The sequence below is a fragment of the Anolis carolinensis genome, unplaced genomic scaffold (assembly GCF_035594765.1).
Source record: "Anolis carolinensis isolate JA03-04 unplaced genomic scaffold, rAnoCar3.1.pri scaffold_23, whole genome shotgun sequence".
NCBI classification, from domain to species: Eukaryota; Metazoa; Chordata; class Lepidosauria; order Squamata; family Dactyloidae; genus Anolis; species Anolis carolinensis.
The window spans coordinates 1,003,509-1,028,611 of NW_026943832.1; the positions used below are offsets into that span (position 1 = coordinate 1,003,509).

The 25,103-nt window shown below is 41.7% G+C and overlaps 1 protein-coding gene across 1 annotated transcript; it reads left to right on the forward strand.

Moving 5' to 3' along the window:
- The first annotated feature begins 8,251 nt into the window (after positions 1 to 8,251).
- Positions 8,252 to 13,337, forward strand: LOC134294813 (arrestin-C-like). The gene is made up of 6 exons (XM_062966551.1): positions 8,252 to 8,337; positions 10,778 to 10,819; positions 10,930 to 11,067; positions 12,537 to 12,620; positions 13,050 to 13,073; positions 13,243 to 13,337. Exons 1-6 carry the CDS (start codon positions 8,252 to 8,254, stop codon positions 13,301 to 13,303), a joined length of 435 nt encoding a protein of 144 aa, XP_062822621.1. The 3' UTR covers positions 13,304 to 13,337.
- The last annotated feature ends 11,766 nt before the right edge of the window (positions 13,338 to 25,103 follow it).

Genomic DNA, 25,103 nt, shown 5'->3' on the forward strand with positions numbered 1-25,103 from the left:
TAGTATAGTATAATACGAGTATTATATATTATTATATTAGTAGTTTTACATGTAATCTATAATATGTTATTATATTGTGCTATATTATGATACCACAATGTATTTAATACACTCCTAGTATATTACACTATTAGCATTATATAAGACACTGTACTATATCGTATCATAATATATCTATATATATAAAATGATAAAGTTGTTTGCGCAGTGACTATAACAACAAAACTAAACATCCCAGAAATACAAAATTTGGCAACACAATGCAAAAGGCTTGCCTCCAGGTTACAACAACACAACCACACCACAAAACCACAATCCGGACCCACAAAACTCACAACAACGCATCATGCGATAACAACACAACTAAACGCCCCAGAAATACAAAACTTGGCAACACAATGCAAATGCCTTGCCTCCCAGTTGTAAAAACACAACCACACCACAAAACCACACAGGACCCACAAAACTCACAACAACGCATTGTGACTATAACAACACAACTAAACGCCCCAGAAATACGAAACTTGGCAACACAACACAAAAGCCTTCCCTCCAGGTTGTAACAACACAACCACACCACAAAACCACAATCCGGACCCATAAAACTCACAACAACGCATCGTGACTATAACAACACAACTAAACACCCCAGAAATACGAAACTTGGCACACAACTAAACACCCCAGAAATATAAAACTTGACAACACAACACAAAAGCCTTGCCTCCCGGTTGTAACAACACAACTACACCACAAAACCACAATCTGGACCCACAAAACTCACAACAACGCATCGTGACTATAACACAACTAAACGCCCCAGAAATACAAAATTTGACAACACAATGCAAAAGCCTTGCCTCCCAGTTGTAAGAACACAACCACAACACAAAACCACAATCCGGACCCACAAAACTCACAACAACACATCATGACTATAACAACACAACTAAACGCCCCAGAAACACAAAACTTGGCAAAACAATGCAAAAGCCTTGCCTCCCAGTTGTAACAACATAACCACACCACAAAACCACACTGGACCCACAAAACTCACAACAACGCATCATGACTATAACAACACAACTAAATGCCCCAGAAATATGAAACTTGGCAACACAACATAAAAGCATTCCCTCCCGATTGTAACAACACAACCACACCACAAAACCACAATCCGGACCCACAGAACTCACAACAGTGCATCGTGACTATAACAACACAACTAAACACCCCAGAAATACAAAACTTGGCACACAACTAAACGCCCCAGAAATACAAAACTTGACAACACAACACAAAAGCCTTTTCTCCCGGTTGTAACAACACAACTACACCACAAAACCACAATCCGGACCCACAAAACTCACAACAACGCATTGTGACTATAACAAATACAAAATTTGACAACACAACTCATCCACCTCCCCAATCACTACATTCACACTTGGCCTCCAAAAAAACAATTACAATAATAACAATGACAACAACAACAATAAGAATCTACACCATCACAGGCAAGAAGCAGTCAGGCACTGAGGCTGAGAAGCCAATCAGTGCTACACTGGGCCTCCAAAAACGAATACAGTAGCATCTAACTTATCCAGCCTTCATGACCACTACAGCAACAACAATAATAAACACCTACACAGGCAAAAAAAAAGACTATTGTACCACAATAAGATGTAACCGCACTCAGCAGAATCAGACATCACGATTAACAACAAACCAAAGACAACAGGGATCTCAAGCAATTATCAATCAACACAAAAATTGAAGAAGGTAACAGACTTCAAATACTACTACTAATGTGAGTATAAAGAAGGGTGGAGGTCACAGCATAAATACAACGTAATGTAAACTGACCAACACCACCAGACTCAGCCACAGCAACGCGTGGCCGGGCACAGCTAGTTATATTATATATTAATATATTCCTCACCTGCCACCCGCCGGCCTGGGCCTCCCTTTCTGGGCCAGGAACTCGTCCAGCTGCCGCCTCCGCTCCGCTGGGGAAGGAAGAGATCCAGGCAGGTCAGGACTCTGACGCCCATCCTCCCCAGGAAACCAATGGGAGCCATACAGGCGCTCTGCACATGCTCTGGGGCGCCCTCGCACTTACCTGCGGCGGCATTCTCCTCAGCAGAGCGGCTTGGCTTGGGCCTTTCCCTTTCTGTCTGTCTCCCTCCGAAGCGGAGGCTCCGAGACCAAGCAGACATGGCGGCAGCCGTTGCTCTTTGGCCCCGCCCCGCCAAGATTCAAATGGCCCAATCAGACACGAGGGGCGTGGTCACAGAGGGTGAAGGGAACGCCCCTCAGCAGCATCAGAGGAGAAAGGAGGCGGGGACTCATAGCTCCCTCCCAATCAGAGACGAGGGGCGGGCCATAGAGGGGGAAGGGAGCACTTGTCAGCGGCATCAGACAGAGAAGGGGCGGAGCCTCACAGCAACGTCCCAATAAGAGTCGAGGGGCGGGGCCACTCCAAGTGGAAAGGGGGCAGAGCATCTCAGGCAAGTCCCAATCAGAGGCTGGGGGCGTGGCTACACAGGGGGAAGGGAACGCCCCTCAGCAGCATCAGATAAGAAAAGAGGCGGAGACTCATATTGACATCCCAATCAGAGGCTGGGGGCGTGGCTACACAGGGGGAAGGGAACGCCCCTCAGCAGCATCAGATAAGAAAAGAGGCGGAGACTCATATTGACATCCCAATCAGAGGCTGGGGGCGTGGCTACACAGGGGGAAGGGAACGCCCCTCAGCAGCATCAGATAAGAAAAGAGGCGGAGACTCATATTGACATCCCAATCAGAGGCTGGGGGCGTGGCTACACAGGGGGAAGGGAACGCCCCTCAGCAGCATCAGATAAGAAAAGAGGCGGAGACTCATATTGACATCCCAATCAGAGGCTGGGGGCGTGTCAATACTGGGATGTAATATGTGCCGACAGAATTGGAACACTGCCTTTGCTTTTTTTTTAAAAGGTCATATACACTGTATAATACTTTAATAATCATACAAGCGTAGTGAAATAGAACATTTATCTGGGCAGGCAGCCTGGTTCACTGGAGGGAGCCCAGCTTGAGTACAGTATGGTGATTGGACCATATTTCTACACTAGAATAAGCATGGTGGGAAACCAAAAGGTCTGCAAACCAAAGACCTGACATATGCTAGTACCATTCATGCCATATGTGGCCATTCTCACTGTTTCTTCTGCAGTGGATTTAAAAAAAAAAAAACATCAGTAGACCAGGAAGAAACTTGCTTACTAGGACCACAGCAAAGTTGTCTGTAGAGTTATTGCCACAAAGAATGGCTTTTCATTGGGGAATGTTTCCCACAGCAGGACTCTTTTGACTCACATTACTATTAGTTTTAAGTCTTCCTGAATATAATGTTTGAATTAATATGACAAACCAGAATACATAGATGTGTTAAAATAAGTAAGTAATGAAAAATGAACAGTGTTGTGTTATGAAGAGTCATTGCTGTCAATCTAATTGAACACTGTAAACACATACATTGTAACAATTACAGATGCTGATCATGAAAATGCAATGATTGAGAATCTGCTTCTTACACTAGGTGGTCTTCCATATATTGTTGGACAGTAGCTTTCAGGAGGCCTTGTCAGTATAACCAAGGTGAGGAATCCTGGGAGTTGCAGTCCAAAAACATCTGGAGAGCTAAATGAGATCTACATGTTTTATGTCATCAGTTGAATATGCTCAGTTCTGATCAAAGCATCTATAAAATATTTCTGTTAATATTTTTCTCTATGGTAGTAACAATAAATAAAACTCTAGAAATTACCTTTCCAGATCTCAGAACTGATGTGTGGTGCCATTGGTGCAAGCATAACACAGAGTGTTGCGAGGGCATCCTCATATTCTGCACTATGGAGAATAACTCTTTGAGACGCTTGCTACAAAGGAAGAAAATAGAATAAAGGATTATTAAATATAACTGGGTTAGGACTCTTGGAGATTAGGATTCAGAAACTCATTGGTTGACCTTGGGCAAGACTCACTCTATCAGCCTATCAAAGTGACAATGGCCAATCTTCCCCGAATAAATGTTGCCAAGAATACCCTAGGATAGAGTCACCATAAGCTGGAGTTGACGTCAAAGCATATAACCATACAACAAGATGGTCATTTCTATCAGAAAAACATGGGGCTAAAAAGTTCAAAACTCGCACTGCTTATAGAGGATGTAGTGCAGGGGACTTTTCTTAAACACTTGGCAAAACCTTGAGACTCGAGCCAGTTATTGGGATTCTGAACAGAATCCCAAGAATGTGCATGATGATAATTTTATTAGATTAGGGCCTGAAAAGCATACTGCAAACTCAAATTTACTGTTGCAATACTAATTGAAGTCATAAGTCTTTTGAAAAATGAAAGAGATAAGCTAGACAAGATGGATAACCCTGGCCAAGGCTTGTGTTTTGCTTGGTTACTCTGTCAGCATTTCACCTCTGTTCTAGATAAAGATTTTGAGTTAGCAAAAGATACAGGAATGGAGTCTGGAAGAGTTTCATAAGGTTTAAAACTGAGGGACTGATTAGACAGTGGTATAAGGTAATTAACTTTTATATCAGAACAAACATTTAGGTGTTGGGCGCTGATTCTATAGTACATTTAAATCCTGACCTTCCTCAAAGTGTATCTCAAAGTGGTATCCCACTATTCTATTTTAGTCCCTGTGATGTAACTGAAGCTAAAAAGGCGTAACCACCCAAGGTCAGGCAAAAAACATAATGATTTTGCATGATGATCAGAACCTGGCTCTCACCAGTCTAGCCTACTGCTATGACCACAGCATTATCCTAGCTCTCCCAGAACGGCATTACAGTCACAATATTCTTTTCTGTAACAGTAACATGATTTCACATCTCCACTTGATCAACTGTAGTGAATTCCTATAGGAGAAAAGTTTCACCTCTGGGGACTTTAAAACATCTGGATAGCTATGCTACAATGAAGTATTTGTACACCAAAGAGGATGCAGCCAACAAAGAACAAATGATCATTTAAAAATGGTGGGAACACCATCTCACAATGAATAGACCCAGTGGTGTTCAGCATTAAGAGGAAACAAAACAAAATAGTTTAGATGTATGTTGTCAAGTGTTAAATGCTGTGGAAAGAGGCAACTTCTAAATAACATAGAAGAGTAAAAGATTGATGAGGGTGCCACAAGTAACTCTACAAGGACTTACAAACTGCATATGCACGTGCATTAACACATAAACACAGAGTAAGCAATTTTCAGGCCAAGAAAAAGCTAATTTTAAAGTGTTAAAAATGGCTGGAAAGGACAGATTCTTTGGTCATTCAGAAATAAAACAAACAATATTCATTCAAATGACTGTGAAACTCCTGATGCTGCATTTTACACAATTGCTAAAAGCAGCTCATCTTTGGTCAGTCTCTAGTCCAACATCATTTACAGACCTACATGTTGCTGTTCTACAAACTTGGAAAATGCAATGTTCCCAAAATGTTAACTCAAAAGAAGGCATGGAGGTGGCAGACAATAAAAAGAAGACAGATAAGCATTTACTGCACTTATATCTCCCCGCATGAGAAGCAAAGTTTTATTTGCAGGTTAAGGGCTTTGCCAGAAATCAAACCAATGTGCTCTGCTCCCATTTAAAAAACATCTGAAAATGAGTCACTGGCAGCACTCATCATGAAACATCTATTATCAGTGATTCCCTCTGCAATTGTTGATAGGAAAAGTATTTTTTAAAGAGAAATAAGAATAAGCTTCATTTTTAATGAAGTGAAACTCTTTCGGTTTGTTCTAATTTTAATTTGCATACTTCCTGGTTTCAGACAAGAGTAAAAATGGATATTCTGAAATGCTGGTGAACATTTGTTTCACCATGCTCCCAATATACACTTAGGTTTTATTCTATACTAAACAGTTTGCTAAGGATGTGAGCAGCAGTCCTGCAAGTTAAAAAGTTGCCATTACACTGTCCCCAAAGACACCTGTAGTTTCTATATATTCTTTCAACATGTATAAATCACAATAATAATACTGATAAAATTTCATTTAGTAACTGCCTTGAAGCACTACAATTAATGCTCAATTATATTCAACAGGCAAACAGACAAATTAAGTCCAAAATTAGGTCATTATCTGACTTTTTTTTAACATATTACATCCTAATCCTGTTTATGATGTTAACAGAGATTATTTATATTCAACATTCTATTGTATTAATATAGTAATTAAAACAAGATTAATTCCAATTGTGCAAAGATTGATATCGGATTCTCAAATCAATGGTAACTGCAACTGAGTACAATTATTTCACAAAAAAGCACATTCTAAATCTTGCAGAAGTCACAGCGCATTCCATGATAAATACACTTTCCTGCTGGCTTTCTTGTGCATGCATAGAGCTTTAAAATGTTTTACTGTAAGTATACTTACTGACAATGCATTACTGAGACTCATCAGTTGAGAAATTGCAGCATTAAACAAATAATCTTCCAAGAAGTATTCAGTCACCTAATCACACAAAAGCAACATTTTTCTTTGTTAAATCACAGAGTTATCTATCTTTGCTATAGCAATAAATAGTGTCAGCAAGCCCTAATCTCTTCTGCTTTTCTTGAAAAGATTTCTAGGTCTTGGTTTATTAAAACAGGCTAAGAAGGGAATAAAATAATAATAAACAGTTGAACAAGAGCATGAAACTATTTGATTTCAATAAATATTCAGAAGAAAGGGCCAAATGTGGCTCCAGAGACTAAAGGAAGTAGAAGCTCAACAAGATGTGGAGAACCTTGCTTGTGCTGGTCTCCAGGATTGCTGAATCTTAACAGCTTAATAGTTTTCTTTTCACTGACAATGACAGAGAATGAACCTGGGGTATTCTTCATGTATGTGTTCTAACATTATGGCTCCTTCCTTGATAGAGAAATGAAGGAATTCTTGCATTACATTCCTATGTAGGCTGAATGACTACAATTAACCCTGGCCAGTTTCCAAAGAAAGGCCCCTTTTCAGAGTTTATATTGTCTTGTAAGGTAGCCATGATTTATGTTAATCAAGCATCCTTAGCTTTGGAGCAAGATAAAAACCATCAACATCTAGGAGTGTCGTAGAAATCACACAATGTTTCTTTATAACTTCTTTTAGCTTTGAAGAAGAAATGGAAATGGCTTATGGTCATCAGAACAGAACAGAGTTATATCACTTGCAAAGCAACAAATTTCATGACAGGCAACTACTCTTAACTTCCTTGAACCTTGTGCTCTCCAGACGTCTTGGGACTACAACTCTCTCTACTTACAGATATTGTGGCCACATCTGGAGGGCACCAAGTAAAGGACAACTGCTTTCCCTTGTCTTATGAGACATTTCACTGACAGGGATTGCCATTTTAAGCTCTGAAGGAGAGCTGGCCAACGGGTAATACATGCGTCCAGCTCCTTTTTGGGCTTTTGCTAGCTTCAAGAATCCCCTCTGGTATTTAACACCAATTTAAAAAAAGAATTGTTCTTGGAAGTTTCCAGGAAACACAACCCTCTCTAAATAAGAGTGTGTGCCCCCATTGTTGTTTTTACCAAAAATATATTTTTCAGGAAACCAGAAGTGGACTTTCAGTTGGTTTCAGGTTCACTTTAAGTTAAACGTTTCCCAGAACTAAAAACTTTTCCTGTCAAAATGGAATTACATTTACTTTTTCCAGTTTATGAAAACAGGAAATTTCAATGGTGTATGTTCTGTTCAAAGTGATAATGGCCAGAAAATCACAACATGCCACAGTGACTTCATCATTTAAAAAATGGTCAGAATTTTGTTCTAACCTGTGAGACAGCATGATTCTTTTGCTTCCAAATACATTTGGCTTCATCTTTCTCTTTCTGATTCAGCAGCTGAGGACTGGGCAACGTTCCAGAATTCCTGGCTTCAATAAGTTTGGTTGCTAAGTGCCAGAGGCGAGATTGCCATCTTTGCACCCCAGGGATTGCATCAGCTGAGTGAAAAATTGCAGGCGAGAGAGGATTTCATTAGCACGAGTTGAAATAACATTGTCTGAGGAGGAACACTTGACTAGAAGTACTGCCCTTTGTAATGAGTCAGTATTTAACAACGTTGAACCTAAAAATATTTAAATTCAAATCTTATTAAACTGAGTTAAACAGTTCTCCGTTGGTTTCATGATGCACACAGTATTTGTAAAAATATTCAAGCTGAAGGGCTACTGACAGAAACTCTTTACTGAAGATGTCCCTTTTAAAGTTGAAGCAAAGTGATGACAAAGACAAGTACTCAGTTGTAACGAAGGTCAGAGAACGATGTGTCTTCAAGTGGTACAACTCGGGAAAAGAAGATAAAACACAGCACTTAAAACTCTTCAAAAGGAATTAACACAAATTCAAATTAGCCCTGACTACACTATGTAACATAGTTTTTGTTCCTGGGTTATAAATGTCATTTCCTAATTGGTTCTATCAAAAAAAAATATGGAAAAAGTTTATTAAATTGCAAAAACTTTGTTTGTGCTGGACATCCTGCAGCACATTTTGCTATAGTTTTTCTATGAATCTCTCATACAGTCTCATCCAATTCAACATAGATTGTGGCAGCCACAAAAACGAAGTTTCTGAAGTATTATTACTTTAAAAGTAAGTACTGCACAATAAAGCAGGAAACAACACTTTTAAACCAGGAACAGAAAAAAAAATCAAATTTTGTTACATAGTGTTGTTTAATTGTTTAATATTTGTTTAATATTTAATTGTTTAATTATTAATTGTTTAATATTTGATACATATAGAAATCAGATAGATGTATATCTGAGGTCTAATTTAAGATCATTACATCATGTATCCTGAACACACTGATCATATCACACACTGGAGGAGCAGACATATGATCTCCCACATCTTACGTTCATCTGAAGAAAAACAGAAAAGAGGCCCTTGATTAAGAGACTTGTACACATTTCCCATGGAGAATTTTTTCCTTTAGAAAGGAGGGAAACCTTTCAGATGCATCTGGATCAACTATGCAAATCTGGTACAGACTTTCTGCAATAGTCACAACCATTATTTATTTATATTAGGCATGGGCAAACTTCAGCCCTCCAGGTGTTTTGGACTTCAACTCCCAGAAATCCCTGCCAGTTTACTGGCTGTTAGAAATTTTGGGAGTTGAAGTCCAAAACACCTGGAGGGCTGAAGTTTGTCCATGCCTGATTTATATAGTACCCAAACCTCAAGATAATAGGCCAGGAACCCGCTTGCAGTTGCTGCCAAAAAAAGGTGCAAAAAAGCAACAAGGCCTTTTCACGCCATCAGTGCAACTTCTGGCTTAACCCTCCCCCTCCCCCGTCCCAAAGATGCTCACCTAATGTTTATGATACTGTCTTTGGTGCATCAGATGTAAAGACTTTTTCATTTTCCCAAGTATTTGTACAACTATTTTAGTGCATTCAGATATTAGCACTCTTTTTGCCATTGGTTTCATCATATTCACTGGTTTTATCATTAGTTCATTGTTTGCATTTGTTTTCATTATACAGTGGAACCTCTACTTAAGATTATTCCAACTTAAAAGCATTTGAATTATGAGCCTGTGTTTCACTTTAACATAAGAGCAACACTTTTGAGTTAAGAGCTAGTGCCAGAGGGAACTTAGCATGAGAGTACAGGGCTTTAGAGCTTCAAGGGAGCAGCCTTTGTGCCTCATGCTTTTGTTCACTTTGGGAGATTACTGTCTGCTTTGTTCTTGTCTGCCTTTAGGAACTTTGGGTTAGTTGATTTTGTGTGTTTTTTTTAATTCCTGGTATGTTTGGCTTTATTAAGGAGGAGGGGAGAGCAAGAGAGGGAGGGAGGCTGGAATGAATATAGCATGAAGAAAAAGATGCTTCTGCCTCTTCATTTTGTGCTTCCTTGCCACAACTTTGAGCTTCTACTATGGTGCCACAACTTTAAATCACTGAGGCCTCAATTAATGTAAATTTATTGGTATCTCGGCTTATACTGGAGTCAATGTTTTCCCAGTTTTTTTGTTGTAAAATTAGGTGCCTTGGCTTATACTCGAGTATAAAAGGTAAAGGTTTTCCCTGACGTTAAGTCCAGTCGTGACCGATTCTTGGGGTTGGTGCTCATCTCCATTTCTAAGCCGAAGAGCCGGCGTTGTCCGTAGACACCTCCAAGGTCATGTGGCTGGCATGACTGCATGGAGCGCCAGTGTTACCTTCCCACCGGAGCGGTACCTATTGATCTACTCACACTCTGGGGGTTGGTGCTCATCTCCATTTCTACGCCAAAGAGCCGGCGTTGTCCGTAGACATCTCCAAGGTCATGTGGCCATTGGCATGACTGCATGGAACACCGTTACCTTCCCGCCAGAGCGGTACCTATTGATCTACTCATACTCTGGGGGTTGGTGCTCATCTCCATTTCTAAACCGAAGAGCCGGCATTGTCCATAGACAACTCCAAGGTCATGTGGCCATAGGCATGACTGCATGGAGCGCCGTTACCTTCCCGACGGAGCAGTACCTATTTATCTACTCACATTTGCATGTTTTCGAATTGCTAGGTTGGCAGGAGCTGGGGCTAACAGCGGGCGCTCATTCCGCTCCCAGGATTTGAACCTGCAACCTTTCGGTCGGCAAGTCCAGCAGCTCAGTGCTTTAACACACTGTGCCACCATATATATGGTATATATTTCTTAGACAGAAATGTACAGTAGTTCTTTTCAATAAAGCTTAAGCTTGACTCTGCTCCGTGAGTTGCTGAAGCTCGTTTGCTCACACCAAGTCGGTGTGTTCGGAGGAGTTCCTGTAAGTGGGGGACAGAGGCCGGGAGGGCGGGCGGGAGGAGGTCAGTGAGGAGGGCCGGTCTGGATGGCCTTTGGGGACCCCTCCTCCCTCTCGCCTTGCCTTTCCCACAGCGAGAACGTGGCGGCCAACTCCACCTTCTCCAAGAGCTACACCGTCACCCCCCTTCTGAGCAACAACCGCGAGAAGCGGGGCCTGGCCCTCGACGGGAAGCTCAAGCACGAGGACACCAACCTGGCCTCCACCACCGTGTAAGGAAAGAATTTTCATCACCATTTTTTTAATGATTATTTTCTGCAAATATTTTTGTTGCTGGCGGTTCGAATCCGGGGAGCGGGGTGAGCTCCTGCAGTTAGCCCCAGCTTCTGCCAAACTAGCAGTTCAAAAACATGCAAATATGAGTAGATCAATAGGCACTGCTCCAGTGGGAAGGTAACAGCGTTCCATTTATTTATTGATATTGATGTTTTACTGTTGGAATAATTGTTTTATCCAGGCCGGGCTGTGGCGCAGGCTGGTGAGCAGCCAGCTGCAACAAACCACTCTGACCAAGAGGTCAAGAGTTCGAGGCCAGCTCGGAGCCTGTGTTTGTCTGTCTCTGTTCTATGTTAAGGCATTGAATGTTTGCCTTATATATGTAATGTGATCCGCCCTGAGTCCCCTTCGGGGTGAGAAAGAAGGGAGGAATATAAATACTGTAAATAAATAAATAAATAAATTATTGTTGTATGCTTCAGGCTTGGTCCCCATGTAAGCCGCTCCGAGTCCCCACTGGGGAGATGGGGCGGGGTATAAAAATAAAGTTGTTATTATTATTATTATTATTATTATTATTATTATTATTATTATATTTATTTGCTACATTGATGTCCCGCCCTTCTCACCCCAAAGGGGACTCAGAGCGGCTTACAAATAACATGTGCATACACTAAGTCATATTACCAGCACAGCGAAACACCAGCACTACACATCACCACACCGCACCACATCACCACACCGCAACACTACCAGCAGCACCACATGCAACATTCAACATATAATATTACTACAGTAGAGTCTCACTTATCCAACATAAACAGGCCGAGAGAACGTTGGATAAGCGAATATGTTGGATAATAAGGAGGGATTAAGGAAAAACCTATCACACATCAAATTAGGTTATGATTTTACAAATTAAGCACCCAAACATCATGTTATACAACAAATTTGTCAGAAAAAGTAGTTCAGTATGCAGTAATGCTATGTAGTCATTACTGTATTTACGAATTTAGCACCAAAATATCACGATATATTGAAAACATTGAGTACAAAAATGCGTTGGATAATCCAGAACGTTGGATAAGTGAGTGTTGGATTAGTGAGACTCTACTGTAATAATAATAATAATAATAATAATAAAGAAGATTGGAAGAGACCCCTTGGGCTATTGAGTCCAACCCCCTTCTGCCTCTCTGCACCAAAAGCACAAGCAAAGCACCCCTGACAGATGGCCACCCAGCCTCAATGTTAATAATAATAATAATAATAATAACAACAACAACAACATCATCAACAACAACAACAAGGGTTGCAAGAGAAGAAGAGACCCCCTTCTGCCCTTGTGCCATTGGGGCCGGGTAAATGGCTTCGATGGGCCGCATCCGGCCCCCGGGCCTTATTTTGGGGACCCCTGCTCTATTGTATATCTGAAACCTAATTTATCCTCCCTTCTTGCCTTTAGCCTGAGACCTGGGATGGACAAAGAAGTTCTGGGGATCCTGGTTTCCTACAAAGTGAAGGTCAACCTGATGGTCTCCAGAGGCGGGTGAGTGGCAGCCTCTCCCCCCCCCTCTCTCTCTCTCTCTCTATATATATATATCTATATATATCTATTTCTCTATCTCTATCTATCTATCTCTCTATCTCTATCTCTCTATCTATCTCTCTATCTCTATCTCTCTATCTATCTCTCTCTCTCTATCTATCTATTCCCCCCCCCCTCTCTCTCTCTCTCTCTCTATATATATATATATATATATATATATATATATATATATATCTTTCTCCCTATCTATCTCTCTCTCTCTCTATCTCTCTATCTATCTATCTATCTATCTCTATATTCTCTCTCTCTCTCTCTCTCTCTCTCTCTGTCCAGTCCTTGGGTGGCCTATTTGACGCCAACGGGGAGAGCATTTGTGTTGCTCCTTGGTTGTGGCTTCCCAGTCTGAATGTGCTCTTCTCTTCCCTGCAGCATCCTCGGAGATCTCACATCCAGGTGAGCCTGGACCCATCCCTGCCGCTCTGCTCTTTCCTTCCACTTGTGCCGAATCGGGGGGCGGGGGGGGGGGTTGCCATCCCTTTCGCAGCCCCCAACTCGGGGCTCCCCGGCTGCCTTCCTGGGCTCCCCTCCTTCCCGCGTCATTGCCGCCCGTTTCCTCTTTCAGTGACGTTGGAGTGGAGGTGCCCGTCATCCTGATGCACCCGAAGCCAACCGACAGTGAGTAATCAGCACATAAAAGAGGGAGAAGAAATCAAACTCTGGCCAAGAGGAACAAGTCAGGAGGAGCCAGGCTCACCCAGCCGTCAGGGTTTTGCTTTCGATGAAGCATCTTGTCTAGAAACCGTTATAAACAAGAGAGTCGTGCCAATGCCAAAAACAGGCACTAGGGGGCGTCTAGAAACAAAACAGTTAATAATAATAATAATAATAATAATAATAATAATAATAATAATAACAACAACTTTATTTTTATACCCCGCCTCTATCTCCCCAAAGGGGACTCAGGACAGCTTACATGGGGCCAAGCCCGAATAAAAACAATAGCAATATAAAACACAACCATAGAAAAAAGACATGCACAATTATTAAAATGTAAACATTAGCCAGTAAAATCAAATGACAAGAACTAATACAAACATGGATTAAAACTAAGAGGTTGTAAAAGTAGACTGGGTAAGGTGCACCCTATAAATATTGTAAACATGAGGTGATTGATAAAGTGCTGCAAATTCTTGGAAGTGCAAATTGGGATGGGAGTAGACCCTGCTGTGTCTATATCAAGTTGACAAAGGTAAAAAGTGCAAACCGGTACAAGAATGCAAAGTTCACTAAAAATACAGTAGAGTCTCACTTAACGTAAAGGTAAAGGTAAAGGTTTTCCCCTGACGTTAAGTCCAGTCGTGACTGACTCTGGGGGTTGGTGCTCATCTCCATTTCTAAGCCAAAGAGCCGGCGTTGTCCATAGACATCTCCAGGTCATGTGGCCGGCATGACTGCATGGGGCACCGTTATTATTTATTTATTATTTACAGCATTTATATTCCGCCCTTCTTTCTCACCCCGAAGGGGACTCAGGGCGGATCACATTACACATATAGGCAAACATTCAATGCCTTTTAACATAGAACAAAGACAAGACAAACATAGGCTCCGAGCGGGCCTCGAACTCATGACCTCCTGGTCAGATTGATTCATTGCAGTTAATTGCAACTAGCTTGCTCTCCCGCCTGCGCCACAGCCCGGGCCCGTTACCTTCCCACCGGAGCTGTACCTATTGATCTACTCACATTTGCATGTTTTCGAATTGCTAGGTTGGCAGGAGCTGGGGCTAACAGCAGGTGCTCATTCCGCTCCCGGGATTTGAACCTGGGACCTTTCGGTCCACAAGTTCAGCAGCTCAGTGATTTAACACACTTCATCACCGGGGCTCCCAGAGTCTCACTTATCCAACATAAACGGGCCGGCAGAATGTTGGATAAGCGAATATGTTGGATAATAAGAGATTAAGAAAAAGCCTATTAAACATCAAAATAGGTTATCATTTTACAAATTAAGCACCAAAACATCATGTTATACAACAAGTTCATTAGACATTAATGCTATGTAGTAATTACTGTATTTACGAATTTATCACCAAAATAACATGATATATTGAAAACACCATTGACTACAAAAATGCATTGGAACGTTGGATAAGTGAGTGTTGGATAAGTGAGACTCTACTGTATTCACAATAATAATAATAATAATAATAATAATAATAATAATAATAATTGCAGAGATCTTCAGAAAAATATTCAGGGGAAAAAATCGCAAAAATATTTGCGATAAATAATCACAGAAATATTTGCAGAAAATAGTCATTAACACTTTTTTTGCAGAAAATAATATAAAATAAACATATTCGCAGAAATAATCATAATAATATTTGCAGAAATAGACAGGAAAATATTCAGGGGAAAGTAATTGTAAAAATATTGGCAGAAATATTCCCAAAAATAATTATAGTCACAGAAAAAAAAATAATTGTAAAAACATTCACAAAAATATTCCCAAAAATAATCATTAAAATATTGGCAGAAATATTCAGAAAAATATTCAGCAACCTTTTCCTAACCAGCGCCTGTCTTTTCCTTCCTTCCTTCCTTCTTTCCTTCCTGCGTCTGCTCCGTGGGATGCCTTCCTGACTCACAGATACACCAAGGTAAACAGGGCGGTGTGTCTTGTTGTGTTGTGGGTTGTGTTTACACACCGAGTACTGGACTGTTTGGCTCACCGTTCTCTCCCTCCCTTTCTCTCTCTCTCTTTCCTTCCTGCACCTTTGTGTCCTTGGCCTTTGCTCTCCTGTCCAGGAGGTAACCACACAGTTCTTCTATCCCTTTTGCTTTTTTAAACACACACACAACACCCCTGCGAGGCAGGCATGAGAATTCCTCCTCTCACACAATGTCTCCAAATTTGTTACGATCCCCAAAACACTGCAGAGTCTTGGTCACTGTTTGCAGAGATTTAACAGCACAGCCTCTGACCGTGAATATGCATGCACCCTTGAGCTCTGGAGGCTTGTTATGCTTCCGTCATTGCCGCATACAACTATTTACAGGTCTGCTATCAGTATACAAAGATACAACCATAGCAAGACTCTTGCACAATGAGGATGGTGATGGATTACAGATGCAGAGAGATCATGGCAAGGTATCAAAGATGGCAAAGCGGAGGTGAACATACAAGCTATCCCAACCTGCCCTCCAGGAAGGAAACGTATTTATTTATTTGCGACATTTATATCCCGCCCTTATCACCCCGAAGGGGACTCAGGGCGGCTTACAAGTTATATATACATATAATATATAATATTATTAGTATAGCACAATACAAGCATTATATATTGCTACTAGCTGTGCCCAGCCACGCGTTGCTGAGGCAAAGTGGTGGTGGTATTGGTTAAAAGTTGTTGTGGAATTTTTATTTGACGTTATTTGTATTTTTTTTAATTAATTTTATTGTAACATCTTTTTATTTATTATCTTTTATTATTTTGTTGTATTATTTTGTTGTATTATTTTAGTTATTTTGTTATAGTATTTTATTGTATTAATTTTTTAGTGTTTTTAATTATTTTTATTGTATTATTTCTATTTATTTTATTTTTTATTCTTTTATTAACACTGGGCTGAGTGGGTTGTTAGGAGACCAAGTGGGCGGAGCTTAGCCTTCTAAGTGGCAGCAATTGGATAAAAACCAATTGCTCTCCCTCTAAGTAGGACTTTTTTTTCTTTTCTTTTTGTTGTATCAACCTAGAGGCATGGATGATGGGTTGTGTTGTCAAATTTCAAGGTTGGGGGGCCTGTAGTTTTGTTGTTTTGTGGGTCACCGTGATGCCATCACTCATTTATATATATAGATATTGTACTATACCACTATATTGCAATATTATTAGTAATATTACATATAATATAAATATGCAATTATAATAGTGTATTATTTTATTGTATTACATTATAATACTACTATCAATATTATATGTATATACAACATAATTATATTATTAGTATAATAAAGTCATTTCCAATATAATAAATAATACCCATATTATGCTATACTTATTTTTATTTGACACAAAATAAAATTAAGCATAGCACAATATGGGTATTATTTATTATATTGGAAATGACTTTATTATAGATTTATTATTATTTATAAGAATATTAATAATACACTTATACATTTATTACACACACACACACATATATATATAATAAAATGTATAATACATTATTATACATTGGAAATGACAACACTATTTCTCTAGAATCACATTTCTACATTTCTTAACCCTTCAGTGGGCTGTGCTGTGAACACACATGCATTAGAACTGTATTTCACATAATAATAATAATAATAATAATAATAATAATAATAATAATAATAATAACAACAACAACTTTATTTTTATACCCCGCCTCTATCTCCCGAAAGGGGACTCAGGGCGGCTTACATGGGGCCAAGCCCGAATAAAAACAATAGCAATATAAAACACAACCATAGACAAAAGACATGCACAATTATAAAAATTTAAACATTAGCCAATAAAAACAAATGACAAGAAATAAAAACATGGATTGGTTGTAAAAGTAGACTGGGTAAGGTGCACCATTGTAAACACGAGGTGACTGATAAAGTGCTGCAAATTCTTGGAAGTGCAAATTGGGATGGGAATAGACCCTGCTGTGTCTATATCAAGTTGACATAAGTTGACACATGGGAGGCACATGCAGTGCATTTATTTATTTATTTATTTACAGCATTTATATCCCGCCCTTCTTTCTCACCCCGAAGGGGACTCAGGGCGGATCACATTACACATATAGGCAAACATTCAATGCCTTTTAACAGAACAAAGACAAGACAAACATAGGCTCCGAGCGGGCCTCGAACTCATGACCTCCTGGTCAGAGTGATTCATTGCAGTGATTCATTGCAGCTGCTCTCCAGCCTGCGCCACAGCCCGGATGCAGCATTCTTCTAAGTATACCTCACAACCCCTGAGGATGCCTGCCATAAATGTGGGTGAAATGTCAGGAGAGAATGCTTCCGGAACACGGCCAGACAGTCCGGAAAACACACAACAACCCTTCTACCTGGTGTCTTCTCTCCACCTCCTCTCTTTTCCTTCCTTCCTTCCTCCCTCCCATTTTCCTCCCTGGACTCTGCCCGTTCTCAGAGGCAATGTTTGGTGTCCTCTTCCTTTCCAGCGCGGAGGACATTGTGATCGAAGAATTCGCTCGGCAGAAGCTCAAGGGCGAGAAGGACGACGACGAAGAGAAGGAGGAGGAGGACAAAGGGGAGAGCTAAGGCACCTTCCGGGGGGCACGGCGGCGTTTCCGTGGGCATCCCTGTCCCAGGCATAATAATCTGTCATAATAATAATATTAACAACAATAACAACAACCATGCCTGTTGCTCCATCCGGGCCGGCCTCTTCCGTGCGTCCAAGACAGGACCTATAACCTCGCTTTGTTGCATCTCGGCCCCAGACCAGGCGCCTACGAGGTGTTTTCCGATAGTCAGACTTTACTGAAAGCGTCGTATGTGTAATTAGCAAGGCCGGGGTGCCCTGAGCATGTCTGTGCACCAACACGCAAACACCACGCATGCAGCAACGCAGGCAACAAGGCCCCACCTACTCCCAAGCCAGGACAGGGGCCCAAGGTGCAGTTCTGTCAGTTTAGGACGTCTGTATGTTGTGAAAGATCTCCGAGACCTGTACAATAAAATAATAAAGACGCCACCATCTGCCTGCCTGGGAGAATTTGAAACTGAGGCTGGGCGGCCATCTGTCGGGAGGGATCGGATGGTGTCTCTCCTTGCCTGGCGGAAGGAATGGATAGTCTTTGAAGGGGGAGTCCCTTCCAATGCTGGGATTCTATGGTTCAATAAACAGAGGCTGGGTGGCCATCTGTCCGGAGGGCTTGGATTGTGCTTGTCCTGGCTGGCAGAAAGAAGCAGACAAGCGAGCAGGGGGAGACTCCCCAAAGGCCTCCAGGGTCCCATTCAAACAGGGTCCAGGGTCCTATTCACAAGAATAATCGTACAAATATCCCCCCAAAATATTCATTAAAATATTAGGAAAATATTTGTGGAAAATTATCAAAATAATCACAGAAAAATTGCAAAAATAATCAAAAATATTCACAGTGTAATGTCCGTTGTTGGACCGCCGGATGGAAAGCCTCATGACCCAACAGAGTCCAGATATCTTGTAAGGTTTATTTTCAAGCAGCAGTTATTGGTTAGAAACCACCTCTGAAAAGCCTGCTATTCAAACACTATTTTCAGTGTAAAGACCGAGCTGTGTCCCAAAGCCACCTTACACCACACACAGAAAATATTTGCAAAAAATACTCATGAAATTATATTTTAAGAAATACACAAAATAATAATATTAAAATATTCCCAAAATTATAACTTAAAATGTTTATAGAAAATAATCATTATATATTACAAAAATCATCAAAAATATTCTCAGAAATATTTGGGGGGGGGGGGGAATATAAAAAATATCAGCAGAAATATTCACAAAAATTAAAACTTGCAAATATATTCAAAAAATATATAATCAAAGTAATCTAAAATATTCACAAAAGTAATAAAATAATTATATATATTAAATGCAATATGAGTAATAATACTGCAGTGTAGTGATATGGTACAATGTAGTAAGTAATATATGATACTAGAGGGAGGGGGAGGTGAGCAGCACTCTCTCCTGACGTTTCGCCTGCACCTAAAGAGGGGGTGAGGTCAGTTGGAAACTAGCCATTCATGGGGATAGATATCTCACCTGAACCTTCCACTGAGGTTTGTGGGAACTGGCCTTGGCTTCGGGAGCTGTTCGCCCTCGTCCGAGGCTCCGGCACTCTTGGGCAGAGGAGGCAAAAGACCTTGCAAAACCCGAACTCCCAGGATATTATTATTATTATTATTATTATTATTATTATTATTATTATTATTATTATTATTATTATTATTATTATTATTACTATTATTATTATTATTATTATTATTACTATTGTCATGTAATTATATTTTCCAAATGGCTCAATGATATATCAATGGGATTCCTTATGTCTTTTCTCTTTGTCGCCCTCGTGTGGACAGAAGAATATTGCACTTGCCTTGGGATTCTGATTCGCAGCTCTTTGCTGCCATCAAATGGTCAGAGAAGGAAGTGCAGCCTCGAGCGTTGAAGGCGCCTTTGTGCTGCACTTCCCTACCTGACCATTTGATGGCAGCAGAGAGCAAAGAATCAGAGTTTCAAGGCAAGTGCAATATTCTTCTGTCCACAGGAGGGCGACAAACGGAAAAGTCATTAGGACTTTGTAATATTAATTGATATTTCTTTGAGCTATAACAGTTTAAAATAATACTAATATTAATAATAATAATCTTGGGAGTGAGAGGTTTGCAAGTCCTTTCCCCTCCTCTACCCAAGAGTGCTGGTGCCTTGCCAAACTACAAATCCCACCATCCCATGCAACCTCTGCAACTTTGCAACCGCAGAATACTATGGCCATGTTCCCGAAGCATTCTCTCCTGACGTTTTGCTCACATTTATGGCAGGCATCCTCATAGGTTGTAAAACTAAGTAAGGGAGGTTTATCTATCTCTGGAATAATGTCCAGGGCGAGAGAAAGAACTCTTGTCTTGTAGGCGAGTGTGAATGTTGCTATTGGCCGCCTTGATCAGCATTGAATGGCCTTGCAGCATCAAAGACTGGCTGCATTGCTGCCTGGGGGAATCCTTTGTTGTGAACGCGTTAGCTGGCCCTTATTGTTTCCTGTCTGGAATTCCTGTAGACTCGCAGGCCTGGGATAGTGAGCAGTTATCGCACTTTAACTCTCCTTTTTATAAATATTTGAGTTTTTCTTTGCTGCCTAGAAACCATAACTTTTGGGGCTTTTTCCTTCTATTTTCCTTTCATTCTGCCTTCCTGCTTTCAAAATGGCTTAAAATTAGATGTACGTACAATATATTTTATTATTAGCAAAGCACACCATTAGCATTATATAATAGTATATTGTACTATAACATCACACTGCATTATTATTCATAATATATATTAATATATTGTATTATATTGTATTACTTTATAATATAATTATCAATATTATATGTATATACAATATAGGTTAAAGGTAAAGGTTTTCGTGACCGACTCTGAGGTTTGGTGCTCATCTCCATTTCTCAGCCGAAGAGCCAGTATTGTCCATAGACACCTCCAAGGGCATGTGGCCACAGACATGACTGCATGGAGCACCGTTACCTTCCCGCCAGAGCGGTACCTATTGATCTACTCACATTGGCATGTTTTCAAGAGTAGTTTTACAAGCAAAGAGAAACTTCCTGACCCAAAGCCATGCCTGTCTACATTGAGGGCTCCTTGGAGCTGCAGTTTGGCATGGCACCAGAACTATCTGGTTTGGGCCCTTGTAAAACTAGACCTCCCTGGGTCCTATAGCAGGTAGTTTGGCAGAGGAGGCGAAAGGCCTAGTGAACTATATCACTGAGGTTCCCATAGCATTGAGCTGTTGCAGAGGTTGTATGGGATGATGGGAGTTGTAGTTTGGCAAGGCACCATTACTCTTGGGCAGAGGGGGCGAAAGGCCTTGCAAACCTCTAACTCCCTAGATTATTATTAGTAGTATTACTATTATTTAAGATAGCCATGGCTCAAAGTAATATCAATGAGATCCCCATTAAACCCTTATGGCCTTTCCGTTTGTCGCCCTCCTGTGGACAGAAGAATATTGCACTTGACTTCAGATTCTGATTCCTAGCCCTCTGCTTCCATCAAATGGTCAGTTAGGGAATTGCAACCTCAGTGTTATATTTCCCCCCAAAATTGCCTTGAGATTCTCATCTGCAATCCTTTGCTGCCATCACGTGGCATATTCGAGAAGTGCAGCCTTGAATTTTATTTACTGCATCGAACCCATAATTTTTTGGTTTTTTTCCTTTCATATTGGCTTCCTGCTTTCAGAGTGGCTTACAAATTATATGTACGTACAATATATTATATATTAGCATAGAACAACATTAGCGTTATATATTACTACATTGCACTAAGACATCATACTGTATTATTATTAGTAATATCACATGTAATATATAATTAATATTATTACATTACTATTAGTATTACATTGTATTACATTCTAATATAATTATCAATACCATATGTATAGACAATATATATATTATTCTATATTATGTTGTATATTGGCCCCAGAGCATCAGATGGTGATGGGGGGAGGGCCCCCCAACTGATGGCATAGGCAACAAGTGTTACTACGGCTACTAGCAGCAGCAACAACAACAACAACAATAATATCCCGGGAGTTGAAGTTTTGCCTGTCGCCTCTTCTACCCACGAATGCTGGAGCCTCATCACTGGAAGGAGTCTAATTGGAATCTGTGGGTCCTAGACCGCAAAGAACAACTTCCTGACCCAAAGCCATGACTGTCTACGTTGTGGGCTCCTGGGAGTTGCAGTTTGGCATGGCAGCAGCACCTCTGGTTTGAACCCTTGTAAAACTAGACCTTCCAGGGTCCTATAGCATGTCGTTTGGCAGAGGAAGCGAAAGGACAAGAGAACTATATCTCCCAGTGTGTTGTTGAAGGCTTTCATGGCCAGAATCACTGGGTTGTAGTGCATTTTCCGGGCTGTCTGGCCAAGTTCCAGAAGCATTCTCTCATGACGTTTCGCCCACATCTACGGCAGGCATCCTCTGGGGAGAGAGGGCAGTCTAGAAATAAAGTTTTATTATTATTTTAATCTTATTATTTTATTCTTATTGGAAAACTAAGCAAGGGGGGTTTATATCTCCTAGGCTCCAATGGCATTGAGCTGTTGCAGAGTTTGTATGGGATGGAGGGAGCTGTAGTTTGGCAGGGCTCTTGGGCAGAGGGGGTGAAAGTCCTTGCAAACCTCTACCTCCCAAGATTATTATTAGTAGTATTAATATTAATTAAGAGTGCTCTGGATCAAAGAAAGAGCAATGATATTCCAATTAAACCCTATGGCTTTTCCGTTTGTCGCCCTCCTGTGGACAGAGGAATATTGCACTTGCCTTGGGATTGTGATTATTGGCCCTCTGCTGCCATCAAATGGTCAGTTAGGGAAGTGCAGCCTCAGTGTTATATTTTCCCCAATATTGCCTTGAGATTGTCATCTGCAGTCTTTTGCTGCCATCACGTGGCCCAATCGGGAAGTGCAGCCTTGAGCAATAATATCAATATTAATGTGTCAGCACAGAGGCTTCTCCATTGCTCAAGGCTGCAATACTGGGAGTTATAGTTTTGCAAGGGCATCTCAATCATGCCACTGACTCACCCCACTGCGACGGGGCAATGTAGGGATGGTTTGGCACCCCTTCCCATTGCCGTGGCCCGGTGCTGTGGCCTCCGGGATCTGCAGTTTGCCGTGGTCCCATGGCTCTCTCATAGGGGGTGATGCACTATGGAACTTCTACAACACATTCCTATATTACTATATAGCACTATGCCATCATACTGTATTATTCTTAGTAATAAACATGTAATATATTATTATTATTATTATATTACTATTAGTATTATATTGTATTGTGTTATAATATAATTATCAATATTACATGTAAATACAATATAGGTTAAAGGTAAAGGTTTTCCCCTGACGTTAATTCCAGTCGTGTCCGATTCTGGGGGTTGGTGTTCATCTCCATTTCTTAGCTGAAGAGCCAGCATTGTCCGTAGACACCTCCAAGGTCATGTAGCCACTGGCATGACTGCATGGAGCACTGTTACCGTCCCGCCGGAGCAGTATCTATTGATCTACTCACATTGGCATGTTTTCAAGAGTAGTTTTACAAGCAAAGAGAAACTTCCTGACCCAAAACCATGCCTGTTTTCATTGAGGGCCACTGAGAATACCAGTTCAGCATGGCAGCAGCACTCTCTGGTTCGGGCCCTTGTAAAACTAGACCTCCCAGGGTCCTATAGCATGTCGTTTGGCAGAGGAGGCGACAGGCCTAGAGAACTACATCTCCCAGTGTGTTGTTGAAGGCTTCCATGGCCGGAATCATTGGTTGTTGTGCGTTTTCCAAGCTGTATGGCCATGTTCCAGACTCCTCGAGGCGGAGTCATCCACGCGATTACAGAGGAAGGCGGTACCGCTCTCCCTCGTCCTCAGCTTCATGGAGCTCCGAATCGGATGAAAGCAGGCATGGCTCCCGGTCCCATGGCTCGTCCCGGAGGAGTTTTTCGCGCGATTCAAGATCTCCCTCCCCTTATTATTTCCATGACCCAATTTATACTCGGGATTATTTTCGCTTCTTCTCGCGCCGCCACAGGCGCCGACGTAATGCCACCAGGGACGTCCCACGCCTGCCAGCTGATGCTGATCAGGCCTCAGCCGCCCCTCCGACTGCTCCTCCGGCTGCCCCCGCGCCACCCGCCTCGGATCCGACGTCTCGATCCACGGGCCACCATGCTTCAACCCCAGCGATACCGGTGGCCTTACCGACCCAGCCATTACCCATTCAGCCAGCCCCCGCCCCTCAGCCATCGCAGGGATCGGGGGTCCCGGAGGAGGCTATTAACTCTGATGCTAGTTCGGTACTTGAACCAGCTGATCCACAGCTTACCATAGGGGTGCCCGAGATGGACTGTGATTCCCCAGAGGATCTAAGAAGTTTCTCCTCATTGATCTCGCGCCTCGCTAAGGCGCTTAATCTACCTACCCGTCAAGACCCGACAGTTCTGGATGATCCAGTTTTTCCACGGGAACAGCAGCAGGGCCCTGCCGCAACGCCATTACCACTTCTGCCGTATCTTCTTCGCCTTCTGAGGTCACCCGACCTGGCCCCCTCTTCGATACCAGCGATCTCCAGGAAGGCTGATAGTCTTTACCGCATCGACCTCGCATCAGCGGAATGGTTGGGGAAACAACTTAAGCCAAACTCCATAGTAGTTGATGTCTCCCAGTCGCGCCCAGCTCAAAGATCCCAAGCGACTCCAGGGGACAGAGAGGGAAAGAAGCTAGATGCCATGGGCCGCAAAACTTACACTTCTGCTGGTCTTTTTGCTCGTATGGCCCATTATGGGGCTTACATGGGAGCCTATCAAAATTATTTGTGGAATAAAATTACCCCCCTTCTGGAACACCTACCTGTGGAGGAACTGCGTTTAGCGAAGGCTTTCAAGCAAGAAGCTTGCCAGCTTGCAGACCTACAGAAGGAGCTCGCCAAGCATATGGCGGATTCAGCGGGTAAACTCTTCGCTAATGCTGTCGCCCTCCGTCGCCACGCATGGCTTCGCTCTTCTGGGCTATCCTCCACGGCACGCACAGCAATTGAAGATCTACCGTTAGATGAGTCCGGTCTCTTCAACCCCAATACGGACTCCAACCTCGAGCGCACACACCAAATGCGCCAAACGGCGCACAGATTTGGCTTACCATCCCAATCGGCTACCTACCCTCGT

Excerpts from the sequence above, each read along its gene's own strand:
- LOC134294813 (XM_062966551.1), top strand. The coding sequence starts at position 8,252 with ATGTCCCTTTTAAAGTTGAAGCAAAGTGATGACAAAGACAAGTACTCA. Across the intron at positions 10,820-10,929 it reads GTGTGTTCGGAGGAGTTCCT|CGAGAACGTGGCGGCCAACT; the intron begins GTAAGTGGGGGA and ends CCTTTCCCACAG. Across the intron at positions 13,074-13,242 it reads CTCGGAGATCTCACATCCAG|TGACGTTGGAGTGGAGGTGC; the intron begins GTGAGCCTGGAC and ends TTCCTCTTTCAG.